This window comes from Nelusetta ayraudi, unplaced genomic scaffold, assembly GCF_046127955.1.
Source record: "Nelusetta ayraudi isolate G7.1 ecotype Tasmania unplaced genomic scaffold, CSIRO-AGI_Nayr_v1 ptg000135l, whole genome shotgun sequence".
Taxonomy (NCBI): Eukaryota; Metazoa; Chordata; class Actinopteri; order Tetraodontiformes; family Monacanthidae; genus Nelusetta; species Nelusetta ayraudi.
In genome coordinates, this window is record NW_027466185.1 from 10,363,758 (window position 1) to 10,380,033 (window position 16,276).

A 16,276-nucleotide genomic window follows, 5' to 3' on the forward strand; every position below is an offset into this window, starting at 1 on the left:
TTTTTTTCAGATTCGGATTAGAGAACGACTGTGCTTGCCACACTTGGCAGACAAAAAAAAACTCTGCTGCCACCACGCGGTCGAAATAAGGAAATGCATCCTCTAGGAAGACTAATGTGGGAAGTTTCCCTTGCTGACGTCAAATTAGCTCTAGTGTTAAATAGCATATTTTTCAATTCTATTACTCTAATTAGATCAGACCTCAGTTGCTAGTCTATATCTGGGCCTTTTAGGTGGTTGTGTTTTAAACCTGATTTTTATTCATACCAAGGTCATACTGCAGTGCAGACAGCTGCAACAGATTTAAACAATTTCACTAAAAAAAGAAGCAATATTTATATGTGCAATTACTGCAAACAGTCTTTAAAATTATGACTGCTTGATTGGACACACACATTATTCTTTGTGACCCCAAAACTTAAATTTAAGATATATCTTATAATAACATTGCTGTCTTAGATGTTATACTGAATCAAAAACCTTCTACTTAAATATAATGTCATGCAGAACATGAGGATATCGACATATATTAAAAGACATAAAAAATATTTTTTTTATTCCGTCTGGTTGAATAAACACTTTCACAAGGAAGAGAAAAAAATCAAAAACATAACAATCTAGAAACAATAATCACAAATGGGACAAAGTAACACGTGTGAATGAGCAAAAATATTGTCCTGTTTGGTTTGTCGACAAAGTTTAAAAAAAACAAATCCATGATGTCCATATATTGGCGTCTATTTCAAGTAAGAAAATATCAGGGGAGGGGATCAGTATCTGTACTTGGTAGAATAATCCTTGGGTGACACCACCAGACCTCTTCCTTTTCTTGCCCCTCTGTATACTGTTTCAACAATGTCTATCATCTCCTGTTTGTCTTCCATTGTCCAGTTGATCTTGTTATTGTTACCGGTGCCTAAATCAATCATGATGTGCTTGTTCCTGCAAAAAAACACACAACACAATGTGTAAGTCTCTTAATACAACTGTAGATATGTCACTTTTCTCAGTTGCCTTACCTAAAAAAGAACATGACAGTGCACGGGTCGTACAACTCGTACATCTTGTTGAAATCTGGCACTTCCGTGATGTCCACAAGGTAAATGACTGCAAAGTTCTTCACCTGTCAAGGCAAAAATGTAAATGGTACATTAAAAACATTAATTACTCATAGGTAACGCCTTTTGTGATAGATAACATTTGATTTTGTTCTTCGTGTTAATTAACGATGCCTAGTTTATTAAAGATGGCAGCTAAAAATATATTCCTCAAAAACACAAGCACGAATTACCGAAGGTTGAAGACCTTTCCCATTAAATTCTTCTCCACTGGGCCCTACAGTCCTAAAAGACTGATTTGGTTCTTGGATTTAATGTCTTTTAAACTTTGTATTGTAATAATAATTTCTCTTAATTATGTTTTATCCAAACTGAATCAATGTTTATTTATATATAATTAGTTTGACTAAATTAAAAAAGATATCAACTAGTTTCTGTCACCATGACAAGCCTTCTCTGGTCTCCTTACAAAGATGAAAAAAGTCATAATGGCAAATCAACGCCATGAACATTTTTTATTAGAATTTCAAAAAATGTTTATTTAATTTACTTTGAACGGATTGTTATCTGTAGATGAAACTCAACATTGGCCTGTAGGTACTGAGTTGATATATTTTCTTATTAGTATACAATAAGTCAACCTTGGCAATAAGTTTAAGACATTTTATTCCGAATTGCTGTGCCATCTCTCGCTCTTCATGCGCGAACTTTGGTTACGACGCACTGACAAGAGATAACAGCATGAACGTTTTTGAACACAAAAGACGGGCTCATCGCCAAATCGCACCTTTTCGGCGATGCTGTAGAGAACTTCGTCCATTTTCATACATGTCGGGTCCCAGTCGTGTCCAAAGCGAATCACTAGCACTCGGTCCTCCTCGGAAAGGATGGCTTGGTCGACCTGCCAGCCATTGTGGAGATGCGGTAGCATGTACGACATTCTGACGGTCTGATGTCGACTTCTGTGCTGAAATACAGGCGTTTGAATTAATCTTCACTTTGTCAGCAAAATACTCGATTCTGAAATATATTATCTCTGCTAGCGCCCTCGGAAAAGGCAGGCCTAACTTTAGACATATTAACCTTAGCGAATGCTAATGCGAAGAGAATAACTAAAATGGCTTTAAAAACGGACATTTGATCAACGATTCGTTCAAACTTACCTTACAACAGAAACTATGTCAATGTATGCGTGTATAAAAAATTGTTTTGGCGTTAAAATATACGTTCTAAACACCAGTTTTGAGCCTGCTGCTACTTAGCTTCCTTTTGTATTCATTACGTTCTAGCGGTCCGTCTGTATACGTCATCAATCAGCGACACCGCGTTACGTCATCACTTGGATGGCATACTCACGCTTGAGGTTTGGTGTCGTACAGTACAAACTGGTAGTATCACGGATATATTATAAGAACAGACTCATTACAGACATGATTTGCACGTCTATCCGACGTCCTAACGGTGGTGGGGTGGACTGAAATTGGATGTCCAGAAATGACTTAAGATAAATTAAAAAAATAAAAATAAAAAAAACAAAAACGTCATTCCAACGTCACATTGCGCTGTGGGCACCGTTTTATGGAAAATGTTGTTTGTAAATGTTGTGATATTCAGATAAAGGGGGAAAACAATCTAATAAGTGAACACTGTTTCATTTCAGACAAAATAGACAAGGAAACCCTTTTTAGTTGTATCAGGTTTTTTATTATTATTATTTTAATCTTTGGATTACCATGTCCAAGGGGGTAATTTCCTTTAATAATAATGATTGATAACCCTGTGATGAGTTAGCGACTTGTCCAGGGTGTCACCCTGCTTTCGCCCTACGTCAGCTGTGATAGGTTCCAGCAGACCCCCCAAGACCTTGAGCTCGGGAAGAAGCAGGTATGGAAAACAGATAACCCTTTTTCAAATGTCCGTGTTTCGAGTACATCAAATATAATCCTTTCCTACATACATATTCTCTCATATGGAAATGTTTTTCCATAGATAGTCTCATTTATAACCGTATAATCAGGAAGTAGCGAAATTAGCCTCAGACCTCGAAGTCTGCTCTCTCCTGTTAAGGCTGGATATCCAGCCATGTTGCAACGAGCCAGAGGAAACACCCAGTCTACCTTTGCTTGCATCACTGTTTCATTTATCCCAGGTGAAGAATAAGCAATTATGTTTTTATTTTCTTGTCATGATGAAGGAAAGACGTTGCGGTCGTAGTAGTGCGCATGCTTCCAGACCATGGACGTATTATAAAACGCATAGCTGCCTGTTTCAGCCACCCTTGATTTAGCTGGATTAGGCAATTTACCCAGTGGATTATTCTGAATTTTTGTACAGGGTCATATTTAAATTTCCCCTTTTTCACGAAAAACTCCTACAAAGATGCATGTAGATGACTTTTTGCTAAACATTTTACATTTTGTTATTCCGCTAATTTAGTTTAATTAAAAAAAACAACCCTTGGTTTCTCTCAATGTACAAGTCAAAGGATAACTTTTTTTTAGATAAAGAGTGTATAAATTCATCATCAGTGTTAAAATGCTTTAAATGTCACCTGGCAGTAAAGAAACGGGGAAAACATTTATTATTGTGCAATTCATTACAGTACAAATACAAAACAAAACAAAAACTAATATCAAAGGCTATAGGCAACATTTCCAGTCAGAGACATAGCAGCATGTGGCACTCCTTAGAGAGGGTCATGAATCATCATTAGATACATCTGAACTTACCTTGAACACTACCATTGAACTACACAATCACAATGCTTTGCTTCTAGATGGTCAGATGATTAGCAGGGTCAGACTATTTCACATTAGACAATTTGGCTTGAGAGCACATGATTGTTTGACAAACAATGATAGTCAATTTTGCATTCAATAAAAAAAAATCAATCCTTGTTTCTAATGATAAAAACACTGGTCATCCCAAGAAGCTGAAAAAAATTGTTATGACTTTTTTTTTTTTTTTTTTTTTTAAACATTGCACCATTCGAGCCTTGGCCTTTCTGAACCCAGATATATTTCTGGAAGCCTCCCAGTGTGTTCATTATAGTCCTCTGTTGAATAAAACACACCCTTTTCAGAAAAACAATTCCACTCCAATGTTGCACAATCTCCCTGCAGGCCAATAGGTGACAAAAAGAACATTCACATATTTTTCTGGAGATGAATGACTCCACCTGTGGTTCTCTGAGCATCCAATGAATGCGTCTCTACAGACATATCACGCAGTCTGTCAATAGTCCACGTGGAAGTTTGGGGTTAAAAAAAATGTCCTGTACACAATAATGTCTTACAATCCCTGAGGAGCACTGATGCTCAGAAGGAGGACACAGTGTTGGGATGAGGTACCGGTACAGCAGGCTGAAAGGGTACGTTGTAGCTCCTACTTGGAGGGATGCTCTGGACAGGAGCGGTTCACCTCAAACCACTCATCGATACACCTGAAAGAGATATGAGGGATCTTTTTTTCTCTTGAATTTGAAAATTTGAGGGAAATATGTAAAAGTTAGGTTTTTTTTAAAGAACTAGACAAGTAGTAGATCAGACTTTTAACTACTCTTGTATTGCATTTAGTACTGCATTTGTATTTACGCCTGGGTCAACATGGTGAATATTGTCCATCTGTGTTTCTCAGTGCGTTTGAGGGTGTTGCTGTTACCCTTTGTGGTAGATGCAGAGACATGGCAGCCTGGCAATGGTGTCCCCTTGTTCCAGCTCCTCTAAACAGATAGAACATTCCCCAGAGTCTCTGGACAGGATGTCCTCTGAGAAAGACAAGCAACACAGATTCACATTGAGACAGGAGCTGCTACTTACATCTAATCATTTATCAGATCCTCACTTCACGCTGTGAATTCTGCATAACCAACCGGTTTAACCTTTGGCACCCAGAATACCTGCTTCCTGGTGTCCTGGTTTTCATCTAGTCAGCAAACCGGGTAATTGTTTCACTTGTACGGTGAAGTGCAAATGTTTGATTGTGGTGAGAACTAAACACAGAAATGAGACTACTCATGGGGACGTTTCTCTGTTTACCTGCATAATCACCCATGACCCATAACCCCTAACCCTAAGTCCTAGAGTCAACACCTAAGGCATATCAAAAGAGTAAGTGGAGCTGCTGGCTGCTTTTTCTTTATCAAATATCAAAATTAATCCAGGTAGAAAAGGCAGACACCAACCACATAAACGGGACATTTTGCTATTTAGCAACGGTGAACGAAACTCAAAGTGATGTTTAGATGAATGGGCAGACGAGAAATGAGGACGCGCTGCACAGCCCCAGAGCGGTTTGCCTGCTGAATATCTATCAGCGACATGCGTGTTGCTGCAAGTGTATGAAGTCATGCAAGCACCAGCTTTCAAAAGACTAGGCAACGGCTCAGGAAGTGCTGCAACAACTTTGTTTCTTCAGCAAGCGCGAGTTTCCTGTGCATGTGGATTTGTGTCATCACTACCCCCCCTCCATACCACACTACAGTCACAGGTGGCAGCTTCACTGAGCACAACAATTTGTAATTTGTATATCATTCAGGAATATCTTCTAAGAATTATTTGAGATCTTAACTTGATTGTTACTGTATGTTCATAGAAATATAGTTTTATACAGAAACTGTCTGAAATAAATGTTTTGAGCTGCAATTATATTTAATTGTGGCAATTGATTTTTTTTAAAACATTTTTCCACTTGAAATCTAATTTTAAATATGAAAAATATTACTGCTACTACTATTACTATAACTACTGTCTTCTTTAATATTTTAACCACTATAGTAATATTAACGCTTTCCATTAGGCTCGAACGCCACTACGGAAAATACACAGCAAGATTCAAATAGTTAAACCCTTACACCATTTATGGGCAAGTGAAAAAAAAACAAGCATTCTCAGCATACGGCAAGGCAAATATTTGGGGTTACTGGACGTCAGCCAAGTTTCTGGTTACATAACCTGTGTATATCAAACAGCCGTGTGTTTTAACTTAATGGACCAATTTGTGTTATACTTTTTTGTAAATTAAACGAAAAATAAAAACAGGAAATCCTACTGTTGTATGCAAGGCGTGTCTTGCTGAAACATATCAGTAGGTGCTTCTCTATCTCGTTCGACGCCATGAACTTGGAGCACAGGGGGCAGTGGAAGCCTGCGAACACAAAGGAAGAAGAAGCAAGAGCATGAGTACCCTGCCGTGTCAATGTTTTCAACTTTTCATTGACGTGGTCTGACGTGACCTCATACCTGCATGCCCACACTGGTACTCTTGTCTGCTGTAAACATTCTGTTACAATCTGATTGCCAAATCTTTGCGTTTTCTTCTCTGCAGCTTAACCTTGAGCCTTCATATTTAATGGCAATTATGAGCCCAGTTGTTTATTATCTAATCATTTGGCCCATTTACTTTTGGCCTCCTTACTCGGCTGCACATATTAATGGTTCAAGTTGTGGCTGACCCGACGTAGGCTTAACCTCTGTTTGGCATTGTAACACATCATGCAAAACATGGTGTGCAAATGCACAATGAGTGCAGGAGGCAGCCATTCCCGAGTCTTGTATCAACTTCATGTTTGTCTCGTGACTTTTGGAGGGGAAGAGAAGAAATGGGACAGGCCTGGCAATCCCACAGGCACTATTGCATGTCTTTGATAAGGGAAGGTTACCGATGAGCGAATTAATGATTAAGTAACCTCGACAGGGAAATTACTGGCACTTACAGTCAGAAGAGGGTGGCGTTTTTTATTGACCACGGCGCAAATAAGATAAGAAAAACGGGCCGTACATTGTTTCTGAGAACTCTACCAGCAAAAATAAGCGTTTAGGAGACGTTATCAAGGCTTTTATCTTTGTTGACGAGCTCGTCTGTTCAGTACACAGGGCACGCAGGCTGTGTATTGGGCGTCCTGTTGGGAAGTAATGTAACCATAGTGTTTCGTGCACACTTTTTTTTAAAAAAAAGAGAGAGAGGGAGAGAGAGAGAGAGGGAGAGAGAGAGAGAGAGAGAGAGAGAGAGAGAGAGAGAGAGAGAGAGAGAGAAACAAGCGTCTTGAGTGGCAGCTCAGTGTGTGGATTCGGTCTGAAGCAATGTGTAACCAGCAGGAAGTCCTTATCTGTTGACCTACATTATGCACTCTTCCCTCAGAGTTGGCTTGAAAAACAAGCCAGTTTTGTAAGACTGAGAGGGGGTTAAAAAAGGCAAAACAAAGCAGATGGCAGTGCAGCACACAGTTGAGCCACCTGTGGCTGCACATGTGCTCGAGTAACATGTGCAGAAAGGTCACCAATAAAAAAAAGAGAGAGCCAAGACTGACAGTAATTTCAGAATTTGTCGACGTTGTGATAAAGGCATGGTGCTGCTGTACATGAGCTAACATGTAAACATGATGGTTCAAAACAAAAAACAAACAGGTTTTAAAGCAAAGCAGACAACTCACAGATCACAGGACTTTAAAAGAAATAGGCTTCAGCCTCCGGTTTCGCAGTACAGAAATGGCTCCGTGGACATGCTATAACTATTTAATATGATTATAATAAATCATGATGTTTAATCAGTTTTTTTTTTTTTTTTTTGGAGGGGGGGGGGATTACATTATGACCTTCTGCAGTTCTGAGGAACAAAGGCAAAGCGTAGGCTACTTCAGGGACAATCAGGAAATTAGATTAGTCATACTTTAATATGACCTCTTTTCTGTTTTCTACATTTTCCAACTTACCTCCCAGCAAGTGTGGGGACAGGTGAGCCGGTAGGGATCCAATGAGCAACCTGTGGCCCTCGGGAGACAGCTGGTCCTCGTCGACGCCATCCGTGGCATCGAGGCTCTGATTGAGTGCACGAGACGCCGACATGCCACCGGTCGGTATGCTGAGGCCCGAGCTGGCTGGCCCGCCGCCCGTGATCCGGATCCGGGGTCCATCGGGCCCGTTGGTGTACCTGAACCCCGCGATCCTCTCCCCTCCGCCGGGATTCACCGACGGGAGATCGGAGCTGGAATAAGCCCGAGTTCTGCCGTCGAACGCCTGGCTGCTCTGTTTACCCCCCATGACCCCTAGAAATCGCCTCCTCGGCTCTTTGTGCGCACTTTAGTTTTGTTTTCCTTGTTTTTGTTTGACCCCCTGGTGTCTCTAGCCGCGACACATGGTTGCAGAGAGACCAGAAGAGGTGACACTAACAAAGGAGGAAGAGCCCGACACGCGAACAACAACAACAAAGGAGGACACCTCAAAGTTTCATCGTGTGTAAAGTGCGCATTCACTGACGCATAAGTTAATTTCCAGTCGTTGGCGTTATTCCCCTCGACAGTCCTCCTTTTTTTTCCTCCAGAAAAAAGAACAAAATATACTTTAAACAAAACCTATCTAGTTGCTCGCAGTCGGTTCCTTTCGTTTAGACGAGAACGCGAGCGCGAGTCGAGACCGACGGCCCATCTGGTTCAAGTTTGTTTTTGTTCTCATCTGTGGCCGCTTGGAACGAAAAAATAAAGGCAAGGACCGCCCTTCCCACTCCCGTGCAGCGGGTTGCATTGAGCTAGAGGTTTACCGGAAGTAGACGCACTCTTGTTCAAAGTAAAAGAACAAGGAAGTCAAAGAAAATGACGGGTCGTTTAGAACATAACCAATTGAATGTTGTTTTCTCACTCATGTTAATTTAATTTCACCATCTCAGGGTAAACCTGTTTTTGGTTATTTTAATATTCTATTACATTGTCTTTACCCCTGTTCTTCCCGGTCATCTTCAGAACTCACACGAGAAATATGCACACCACCATGCTATCAAACATTGAAAAAAAAAAACAACGTTTATTATAGGATAAAAATGTACTGTTATATTGGGATAACATTAGCTTGTGCTCTATGGGACACGGTTAGAGATTAATAACACTCAAATAAGTGAAGTTTCGCTTTTAATTTGAAATCCCATAACCACCTGCTGTGTCTATTCCTCTGACTTGACAAACATCTGACTGGGTTTGTCACGTGGTGCATGACGTCACCACCCCAGTAACACCAGAGGGCTGTTGGCACACGGCAGTGGGTCATCAGTCCCAACCTTTCCAACATGAGAGAGCTCTCCATGCCGGGCGCCTCGTGTTCCATTAACCTCGGGCCATTAGCGCAGGGCGAGTGCAGAGAGAAACAAAAGAGGGGAACAGACGTCTGTGGGTGACAGTTCACGCAGTTTATTGAACAATTTCACACGTATCTGAGGCCTAACAGAAGATACACTGCATGGGAGACATTCAACCGGGCAACGGAAAAAGGCAAACGAGGACAGGCTTAAAGTAAACAGGCTCAAGAAAAACAGTCTTGTGTTTGTGTGTGGGCCGAGTGGTCGAAAGGCAGCGGGACGAACCTTGAAGCATCGCAGTGCACTGTGGATGTGACACAAAAACCAAAACACTGTGAAGGAGTAAGATCTCCTCTAGCCTGCAATATCACTCAGGTGATTAGGTGTGCTCTTTTTCCTTTTCTTTTCTTTTTTTTTTAATTATAGTCTAGTTACAGAAAAAAAGCAATTGAAACCCAAAAGGAGCAAGAAAGAGAGAGAGGTCAGCTTGCTTTTTGAAAGGAATCTTATCGGGGGTAGCTCGGAACAAACCAAACCAAAACAAAAACAGCCAACAACCAGGAAGGAAGACTACAAGGAACCGAAGTAGGCCGTCATTTGACTATATGACACCCCTGAATGGGAAGGGCCTAAGCTGCAGCGTGGGTCCTTTGTTTGAACGGTCATATGATAGTAGCATTGGACTGAAACTGACTTCCTCCTCAAGTGACAAAGGGGCATCGCCGCCTCTGGAAAACGGGAGACGCAACTCGAGCTTGGGATGGGGAGCCGCGCGATGTTCGAGATGCTTTTGATCAAAAGCAAAAATTAAAAAAAATAAAATAAAAACCCTATGCGACTATTTTTGGAGTGTGCTAGAAAAGGAGAGAGTGAAGCAGAAAGTAGCCCCGCCCTGCGTCTCACGTCTCTTCACCACCACCTCTCCACCCACTTCAACAGAGTCTAAAACGATGCCACTTTTCCCTTCCTCTGCCCCCGTACGCCCACCCCTCCCCCGCCTCTTTTATCTGCATCCCTCAAACGTCGAGCTCCACCCGTGTATCTCTCAGCTGCTCGCTCGTGTGCCTCCGGCGCGTCAAAGTGACGACGATACGGAAACAAAAAGAAGTTGGTTATCTCTGCCAGCGTGCGCCTCCAAAAAGGCGACTTCTGGGCTGGTTCTGCATAACGAAGCCACCTGGAGGCCTGGTGTAATATTGCTGTGTGAAGTTAAACTCGTCTAGGCAGGTGAATGGTTATGTTCCGTTGCGGCGTAGGCGCACGACCGCCTATCACGTAAGCCCCCCACACCGCTACGCGGGTGGGTGTTGGGGTTTTGGGAGGGAAGGGTAGGGGAGGACAGGGGCGGGGGGGTGGGGAGGTGCAACGCAGTGCAACAGGGTGCACTCTTTGGGAAGCAAAGCCACTGACATTCAAAGAACATGGTGGTGCAAGTTTAAGTTAAATAAATCTATGAATTTGTTTGTGTGTGTGTGTGTGTGTGTGTGTGTGTGTATGTGTGTGTTTGTGTGCGTGTCTGCGTGTGCATGTCGTTAGGTGTTCTCCGAGGGTTGATTCACAACCCAGAGCTCGATAGCAGCTCTCCCCCCAGACGCAGGTCTCATCCCGGGGGGGCCCGTCACTGCTGGCTGACCCCCATCTGCTGGTGGTCCGGCCCTGGCTCCCCCTCCATGTCGGCGTGGTAATGCTCAAAGCTGTCGTCCTCTAAGTCTGGCAGACCCAGCAGCTGGCAGGGGGCAAAGGGACATCGTTCAGTTAGAAGTCACGGCAATGGGATTTTCATTCATCAGCGAAATAAACTTTTTTTGCCTCGATGAGACGAGAGTCGCCTTGCATGACAGCTTCTAAATCTTCAACATCCATGTGGCCAAATCACATTATTGATCCCAAAGCAGATGTTGGCCTGTCGCCGTTCATAATACATGAAAAGCTGCATTCAGTCCACTTTTAAGGAGAAATTCTGAGAGAAAAAAAAAGGTTGAGTTGGTTCAGTCGGCGATGAGGCGAAGTCTGTGTGCAGCTGTTTCACGGTAATGGCTGACATAACTTCCTCATCAACAGCATGAGGCTGTCAGCTGAGATGGCAGGAAGTTCCCGTCCTCATTAGGACCACGGGGTCAAAGTGGTCCGCCAAGCACGGTGGTATAAACAGTGACATAACGTAGCTGGCATGTCATCAAAACTGACTGACCAATAGGTGTAAAGTGATCTGATTGGTGAACAAGAGGGTATCAGCTTCACTGCTTTCCAGGTAACCTCTCTCAATCACCGTATCAGTTGATTACTTGGTTAATTTGATTAGCGTTAAAAGAACGAGTGGAATGTTTTACCAATCCCATGTTTACATCAAAAAAGAAAGCTCTTCAAGTTAAACCAGTTATAGAAATTAAATATTTACAGTATGTTGACATGAAGAAAAAAAACAAATACTCTGAGTTTCTGAAAAACCCTTGAATCAATGTTATGCATCGTTTCCCAATAAACCTGTCAGACCTGAAATGTTCTCATGCTGGGTGGGGTTGGTGTTGTTAAGTCAGCGGCCAAGAGAACAGAATGTAACCGCTGCTCAACAGATGTCCGAGCTCGGTAGTTAGAAAGGATGGCGAGGCTCTAGAGAGAATCTCCTTACAGGCCTGAAGGACGTGAAGACCTTCTCCAGCACCTCCAGCAGCGTCTTCTTCCCGCAGGACGAGATGTAGTCCTGGGCCAGCTGTAGGAAAGGGAGGCAGTCCTCACTCTCACTCCACACGTGCTACAGACACACACACAAAAAAAAAGACACACATGAAATCGTTTAGATCCTCCACACAGGATTTTAAGGGCTTATATAAGGTCCATTTTAAGATCTTTATTTTCCTTCCAACGCTTTCTCCACAGATCAATTATTGGACACAAAACCAAACACTAACAAAAAACTCTGTAAATTCTCGTGTAAAACAGCAAATTGAGCCATATGTTTATGGCCTCCGCAAAACAACAAAACGTTATGATAAATTTCACGTGTGATCTCAGATGGAGGAATAAATGCCTGGTGTGGTTGTTGCTAAACGTATCAGGGACATCACAGATAGCGGATCCACAAAAACATGTGTTTTAACTCACATTTCTTAGTGGAGCAGGCAATAGAAGCAGACAAGCAAAGAAAACAGACCTTTAATCCCTCCACTATGACGCCCCCTTGTGTGAACTGTGCAGTACTTTACAACGTAAACCAAAATGCTACCTAAGATAGCACTACCACGCGTGTGGAAATAACAATTACCATCTTTACCTTTTCAGACAAGTACACTGAGGTTCCTTTTTTATTCGTAAAGCTTGAGTTGCTTCCATTTCAGCAAGCTGATTAAAGTTAGCTTGCTTGCAGCCAGTAAATCAACATTAATCTGGCACATCTATAATGGCTTTGCGGCAGATATCAGAGTTAGTGTTGGATCTTAGATCTGCTGCTTGACGACAGTTTAATGGATGAGTTCTATTTTAGGGTCCAAACTAGATATTGTGGTTGTCGCCTCTGACCATAGTGCACACCTTACTGTAAGACTATCCTGGTCAGACATAAGAAATGATTGTCCAATCATTGATGGGGTTTCCAATGAAAACTCAATTTCGAGGTTATGGTGTCAGGTAGGGACGCCTTCATGTCGGGTAGTGTTGCAAAAATCAGTCTGAGGGAACACTGGGTCACGCTGATGTAAAAAGAGCTGAATATGGCATAGACCGAGCCTGACACCAACTGGCCGACAATTTTGATTTTTTTTTTGCCCCCACTCCCTCCCACTCAAATATCCCAAGATCTCATCCTGCCAAAAGGCTCTAGCTAATCATACTCTAAACTGCTCGTCACGAGGGCCGTATAAGTGAAAGCTCCAAAGATTACCCAGAGGGAAACATCAGAGCTGGAACAGGGGCATGAAGCTGAAATGTTTTCATAGTGGAAATAATTTTACAGCACCCTCTGGTGCTGGGGGTGAGGATAACAATGCAAGGTTCTTGAGGATTATGCATGCACAAGTGTGTGTGTGTGTGTGTGTGTGTGTGTGTGTGTGTGTGTGTGTGTGTGGGTGTGTGTGTGTGGTTGGGTAGAGGGTTCAGAAAGCAGTATTGATGAAGTCTCCAGGGTCCTGCAGAGACACAAAGTTGTTGTGGTTGTAAGCAGGTTTTTTTTTGTGTGTGTGTGTGTGTGTGTGTGTGTGTGTGTGTGTGTGTGTGTGTGCACGCGTGTGTGAAGTTTGCACAAGTGGAAGCCTGCAGCAACTGTCGTGCACATTTTAGAAAAAAAAACCTGTGGGTTGTAATGGAGATGATGAGAAACAAAGGAACCAGAAAATAGACGGGTCATTCCGATTGTGACTCTTTTTTTTAAGGTACAGAGGCATACAGTGTTTTCAAACACAAGCATCATGGGTGTGTTTTTTTGTTTTTTGTTTTTTCACACAGTGCTTTTAGTTTCTGGGTGATGAATGTAAAGTCCTCGCTCAAGCTGTCTGAGGGATGGATCAGCCTGCGAACACGCCGCACAGGCATGCTCTCTGTGTGACATAATATGTTATTGAGTGAACAGACGCCCTGACTCCTGGGTCATCTCCATCTGCTCACCCCGCCCCTCTTTGCTGGGGCAGGAGGAGGGAGAGAGGAAGCAGGGTGGGGGGGGGGATCAGACTTAAGAGCTGCGTGGCTCACAGCACCACCACTGCACCACCCTGGAATTGGACACCAGTGAGTTGCAGAAGCATCAGAGCCGTCCCTGAGTTTAGGTGGGCGTCAGAACTTACATTGAATAAACACACAACATCTTGTTGGCGATTAGGAGACACTAACTGATGATAGAGTAAATTAATGTGAATGACGAGAATAAACAAAACCTGATGGTGGCAGAATTAGATATAGCATCTTCATTTTCATCGATATTCTTTCAGGCGAATGCTTCGATGGGATGAACTGGACACTCCTGAACTGTTGAACTGTTTCTTTAAATCTACAGATAAATGTTTCATGAATCTATTAATTATTTACAATTGGCGCTCGATTAAAGACGACGCTGGATTGTGTCCGCCGCCTCACAGCAAGAAGGTTACTGGTTCCAATTTTGACCCAGAGCCTTGCTGTGTGCTGTTAACATGTTTTGTTTTTGTTTTCTGTACATATGAATCTGAGTAAAACGAGCAGTTGCTGTCTCTCTGTGTTGGGCCTGTGATGAACTGTCTCACCCCACCTTTCATCCCCAGACAAGCGGGCTGGGCTGCAGCAAGCCTGCAACCCTGAGTGCATGGTGAGCAGAGGCAGAAAACTCATGGATGCATGTTTACTTCTGGACAAGTTGTCATCACCTCTTGTCTCCAGACGCAATTTAAATTCAGATTGAAACACTGACGAAATAACGTGCAAGTGGACCATCACTTTAATGTAAAATATGAATTCAATTCTTTTGTCTGTAACATTTCCCCTGCATCTCTATGTTGTCCTCAGGCTTTTATTTTGAAAGTGACAGGCCTAGGCTATTTTTTTTTTTTTTTTTTTTTTTGACCTGGCTAACTTGGCGTAGCTGTTGTTGGCACAAAACGGGTTATATCGCATCGACAATGAGGTAGAAGCGGGAGCACCGCGGACAGGCGGGCGGTGGGAGTAGTTTGGGTCGAAATGACATCATCCCATTTAATATCCCCTTCCTCCCATCCTCTCGTGTGTCAATCGGATGACAGCAGGGGAGGAAAGGGGAAAACGGTGGGGGGGGCTGGAGGGTGGGGGCAACCGGGACAACCCCACCTCCTAGCCAGCAAAGCCTCGACACACCTACACACACACATAAACACAAACACACAGTGTGTGCTGCGGAAGGAAGGCCCTGCGGAGGGGAGGAAGGAGGGAGGGAAGGAGGGAGGCTCTCTCTCTTACGAAATTGTCGGTGCCGCCGGGACACAGCACGTAGAAGGAGACGCCGGGCTCCGCGTAAAAGTCCAGCCGCCTCTCGTCCTCCTCCTCGGCGAAGATCAGGTCGAACGGGTTCCCGGAGCACCACTTCTCCGCCGCCTCCACCAGATTCTTGAACTCCATCCTCCGGTCTTGCGGTATCTCCCCCCTCCCCCTTTGGCTTCCGGAGCTTTTGGTCTGGATCTCACAGGCCGGCGCGGCGGTGATGCTCAAGGTAGAGGAGGGGAGGAGAGAGTGTGGAGGAAACAAACAGCAGCGGATCGGACGGCAGCAGCAGCAGCAGCAGCAGCAGCATCCGCAGCAGCTACCACATCCTCGACGTGCGCATGGCCCGGGATCGTTGAGAACGCTGCTGATGCACGGAGCCTGTACCGGGTTCTGCGGTGCTCATCCGTATTATCAAAGCCCCATTCCTCTCCTCTGCTCGCCTCTCTTCTCCTCTCCTCTTCTTCCTCCCCGCGTTATGAAATCAGCCCCGGTCGCATACATTCATACGCAGGAGGACGCTGGGAAAAAAAACGCGATGACGAAGAGTGGAGCCGGGCAGCCGTCCATGTCACAGCGAGACGCTGCATAGCGCAATATATGCGTCTCGTTAATTATTATTATTATTATTATTATTTTATAACATCTGTATGCAGGCTGAAAAGCAAACAGAATTTGGTTGATTTTATTTATTCATTTTAAAAAACACATACTTTTTTTGCAGGTTATTATTATTATTATTATTATTATTATTATTATTATTATTATTATTATTATTATTATTATTTATGAGTTGACATTGTACTCCTTATTACTACTGACTGCTGCCGAAATACCAAATAATAATAATAATGATAATAATATTATTGTAACTAAATGCAAACTCGCTTAAAAAAAAAAATAAACCAGGAAATAATAATACACATTACTGTACAGTATAAAATAAGCAATATGCAAAATTCATTATTTCTTTTCTTTTCCTTTTTCTTTTTTTTACTTCTGCACAAGGAAAATCTCCATGCCTGTGCCTTTTTTTGGGACACAGTGCTGTCATCAACACTCCTCCTCCATGGTTTAGGGTTTCAACTCACTGCCACGGCCGTGTCTCCACTCTTGACCACAGACAGTAAATAAAAAGAAAAAAAGAGAAAATAAAATGAAAAAAAAAAAAGTTGGACCATTTTCTCTCTGCTCCCAAGAGTCCTCCGAATGCCACCAGAGGGCGAGTGAAACCAGCTCACAAA

General features: G+C 43.0%; 3 protein-coding genes across 4 annotated transcripts; all 3 read right to left on the reverse strand.

The window, feature by feature from the left end:
- Positions 1-227: 227 nt before the first annotated feature.
- On the reverse strand, positions 228-2,378 carry txnl4a (thioredoxin-like 4A). Of its 2 annotated transcripts, none has more exons than XM_076011559.1 (4): positions 2,222-2,378; positions 1,846-2,020; positions 1,020-1,123; positions 228-942 (listed from the first exon to the last, which is right to left on the reverse strand). In XM_076011559.1, exons 2-4 carry the CDS (start codon positions 1,996-1,998, stop codon positions 771-773), a joined length of 429 nt encoding a protein of 142 aa, XP_075867674.1. In that variant the 5' UTR covers positions 1,999-2,020; positions 2,222-2,378; the 3' UTR covers positions 228-770. The 2 variants fall into 2 exon arrangements, with proteins under 2 accessions (XP_075867674.1, XP_075867673.1); XM_076011558.1 differs by having other exon boundaries at positions 1,846-2,025.
- Positions 2,379-3,616: 1,238 nt separating this feature from the next.
- LOC142905116 (E3 ubiquitin-protein ligase znrf2-like) lies at positions 3,617-8,516 on the reverse strand. The gene is made up of 4 exons (XM_076051621.1): positions 7,768-8,516; positions 6,108-6,203; positions 4,719-4,824; positions 3,617-4,500 (listed from the first exon to the last, which is right to left on the reverse strand). Exons 1-4 carry the CDS (start codon positions 8,093-8,095, stop codon positions 4,443-4,445), a joined length of 588 nt encoding a protein of 195 aa, XP_075907736.1. The 5' UTR covers positions 8,096-8,516; the 3' UTR covers positions 3,617-4,442.
- A 693-nt stretch (positions 8,517-9,209) lies between these two features.
- mturn (maturin, neural progenitor differentiation regulator homolog (Xenopus)) lies at positions 9,210-15,551 on the reverse strand. The gene is made up of 3 exons (XM_076051622.1): positions 15,012-15,551; positions 11,749-11,871; positions 9,210-10,845 (listed from the first exon to the last, which is right to left on the reverse strand). The coding sequence occupies exons 1-3, from the start codon at positions 15,168-15,170 to the stop codon at positions 10,738-10,740; spliced, it is 390 nt and encodes a 129-aa protein (XP_075907737.1). The 5' UTR covers positions 15,171-15,551; the 3' UTR covers positions 9,210-10,737.
- Between the last annotated feature and the right edge of the window lie 725 nt (positions 15,552-16,276).

What these genes read in the sequence shown, in the direction of transcription:
- txnl4a (XM_076011559.1), bottom strand. Translation starts at nt 1,998, where the DNA reads ATGTCGTACATGCTACCGCATCTCCACAATGGCTGGCAGGTCGACCAA. An exon ending in TCTACAGCATCGCCGAAAAG is followed by an intron (nt 1,124 to 1,845) that starts GTGCGATTTGGC and finishes TTGCCTTGACAG; the next exon opens with GTGAAGAACTTTGCAGTCAT. An exon ending in ACTGTCATGTTCTTTTTTAG is followed by an intron (nt 943 to 1,019) that starts GTAAGGCAACTG and finishes GTTTTTTTGCAG; the next exon opens with GAACAAGCACATCATGATTG.
- LOC142905116 (XM_076051621.1), bottom strand. Translation starts at nt 8,095, where the DNA reads ATGGGGGGTAAACAGAGCAGCCAGGCGTTCGACGGCAGAACTCGGGCT. An exon ending in GTCCCCACACTTGCTGGGAG is followed by an intron (nt 6,204 to 7,767) that starts GTAAGTTGGAAA and finishes TTGTGTTCGCAG; the next exon opens with GCTTCCACTGCCCCCTGTGC. An exon ending in CTCTGCATCTACCACAAAGG is followed by an intron (nt 4,501 to 4,718) that starts GTAACAGCAACA and finishes TATCTCTTTCAG; the next exon opens with GTGTATCGATGAGTGGTTTG.
- mturn (XM_076051622.1), bottom strand. Translation starts at nt 15,170, where the DNA reads ATGGAGTTCAAGAATCTGGTGGAGGCGGCGGAGAAGTGGTGCTCCGGG. An exon ending in CCGGCGGCACCGACAATTTC is followed by an intron (nt 11,872 to 15,011) that starts GTAAGAGAGAGA and finishes GTGTGTCTGTAG; the next exon opens with CACGTGTGGAGTGAGAGTGA. An exon ending in TCTTCACGTCCTTCAGGCCT is followed by an intron (nt 10,846 to 11,748) that starts GTAAGGAGATTC and finishes GCCCCCTGCCAG; the next exon opens with CTGCTGGGTCTGCCAGACTT.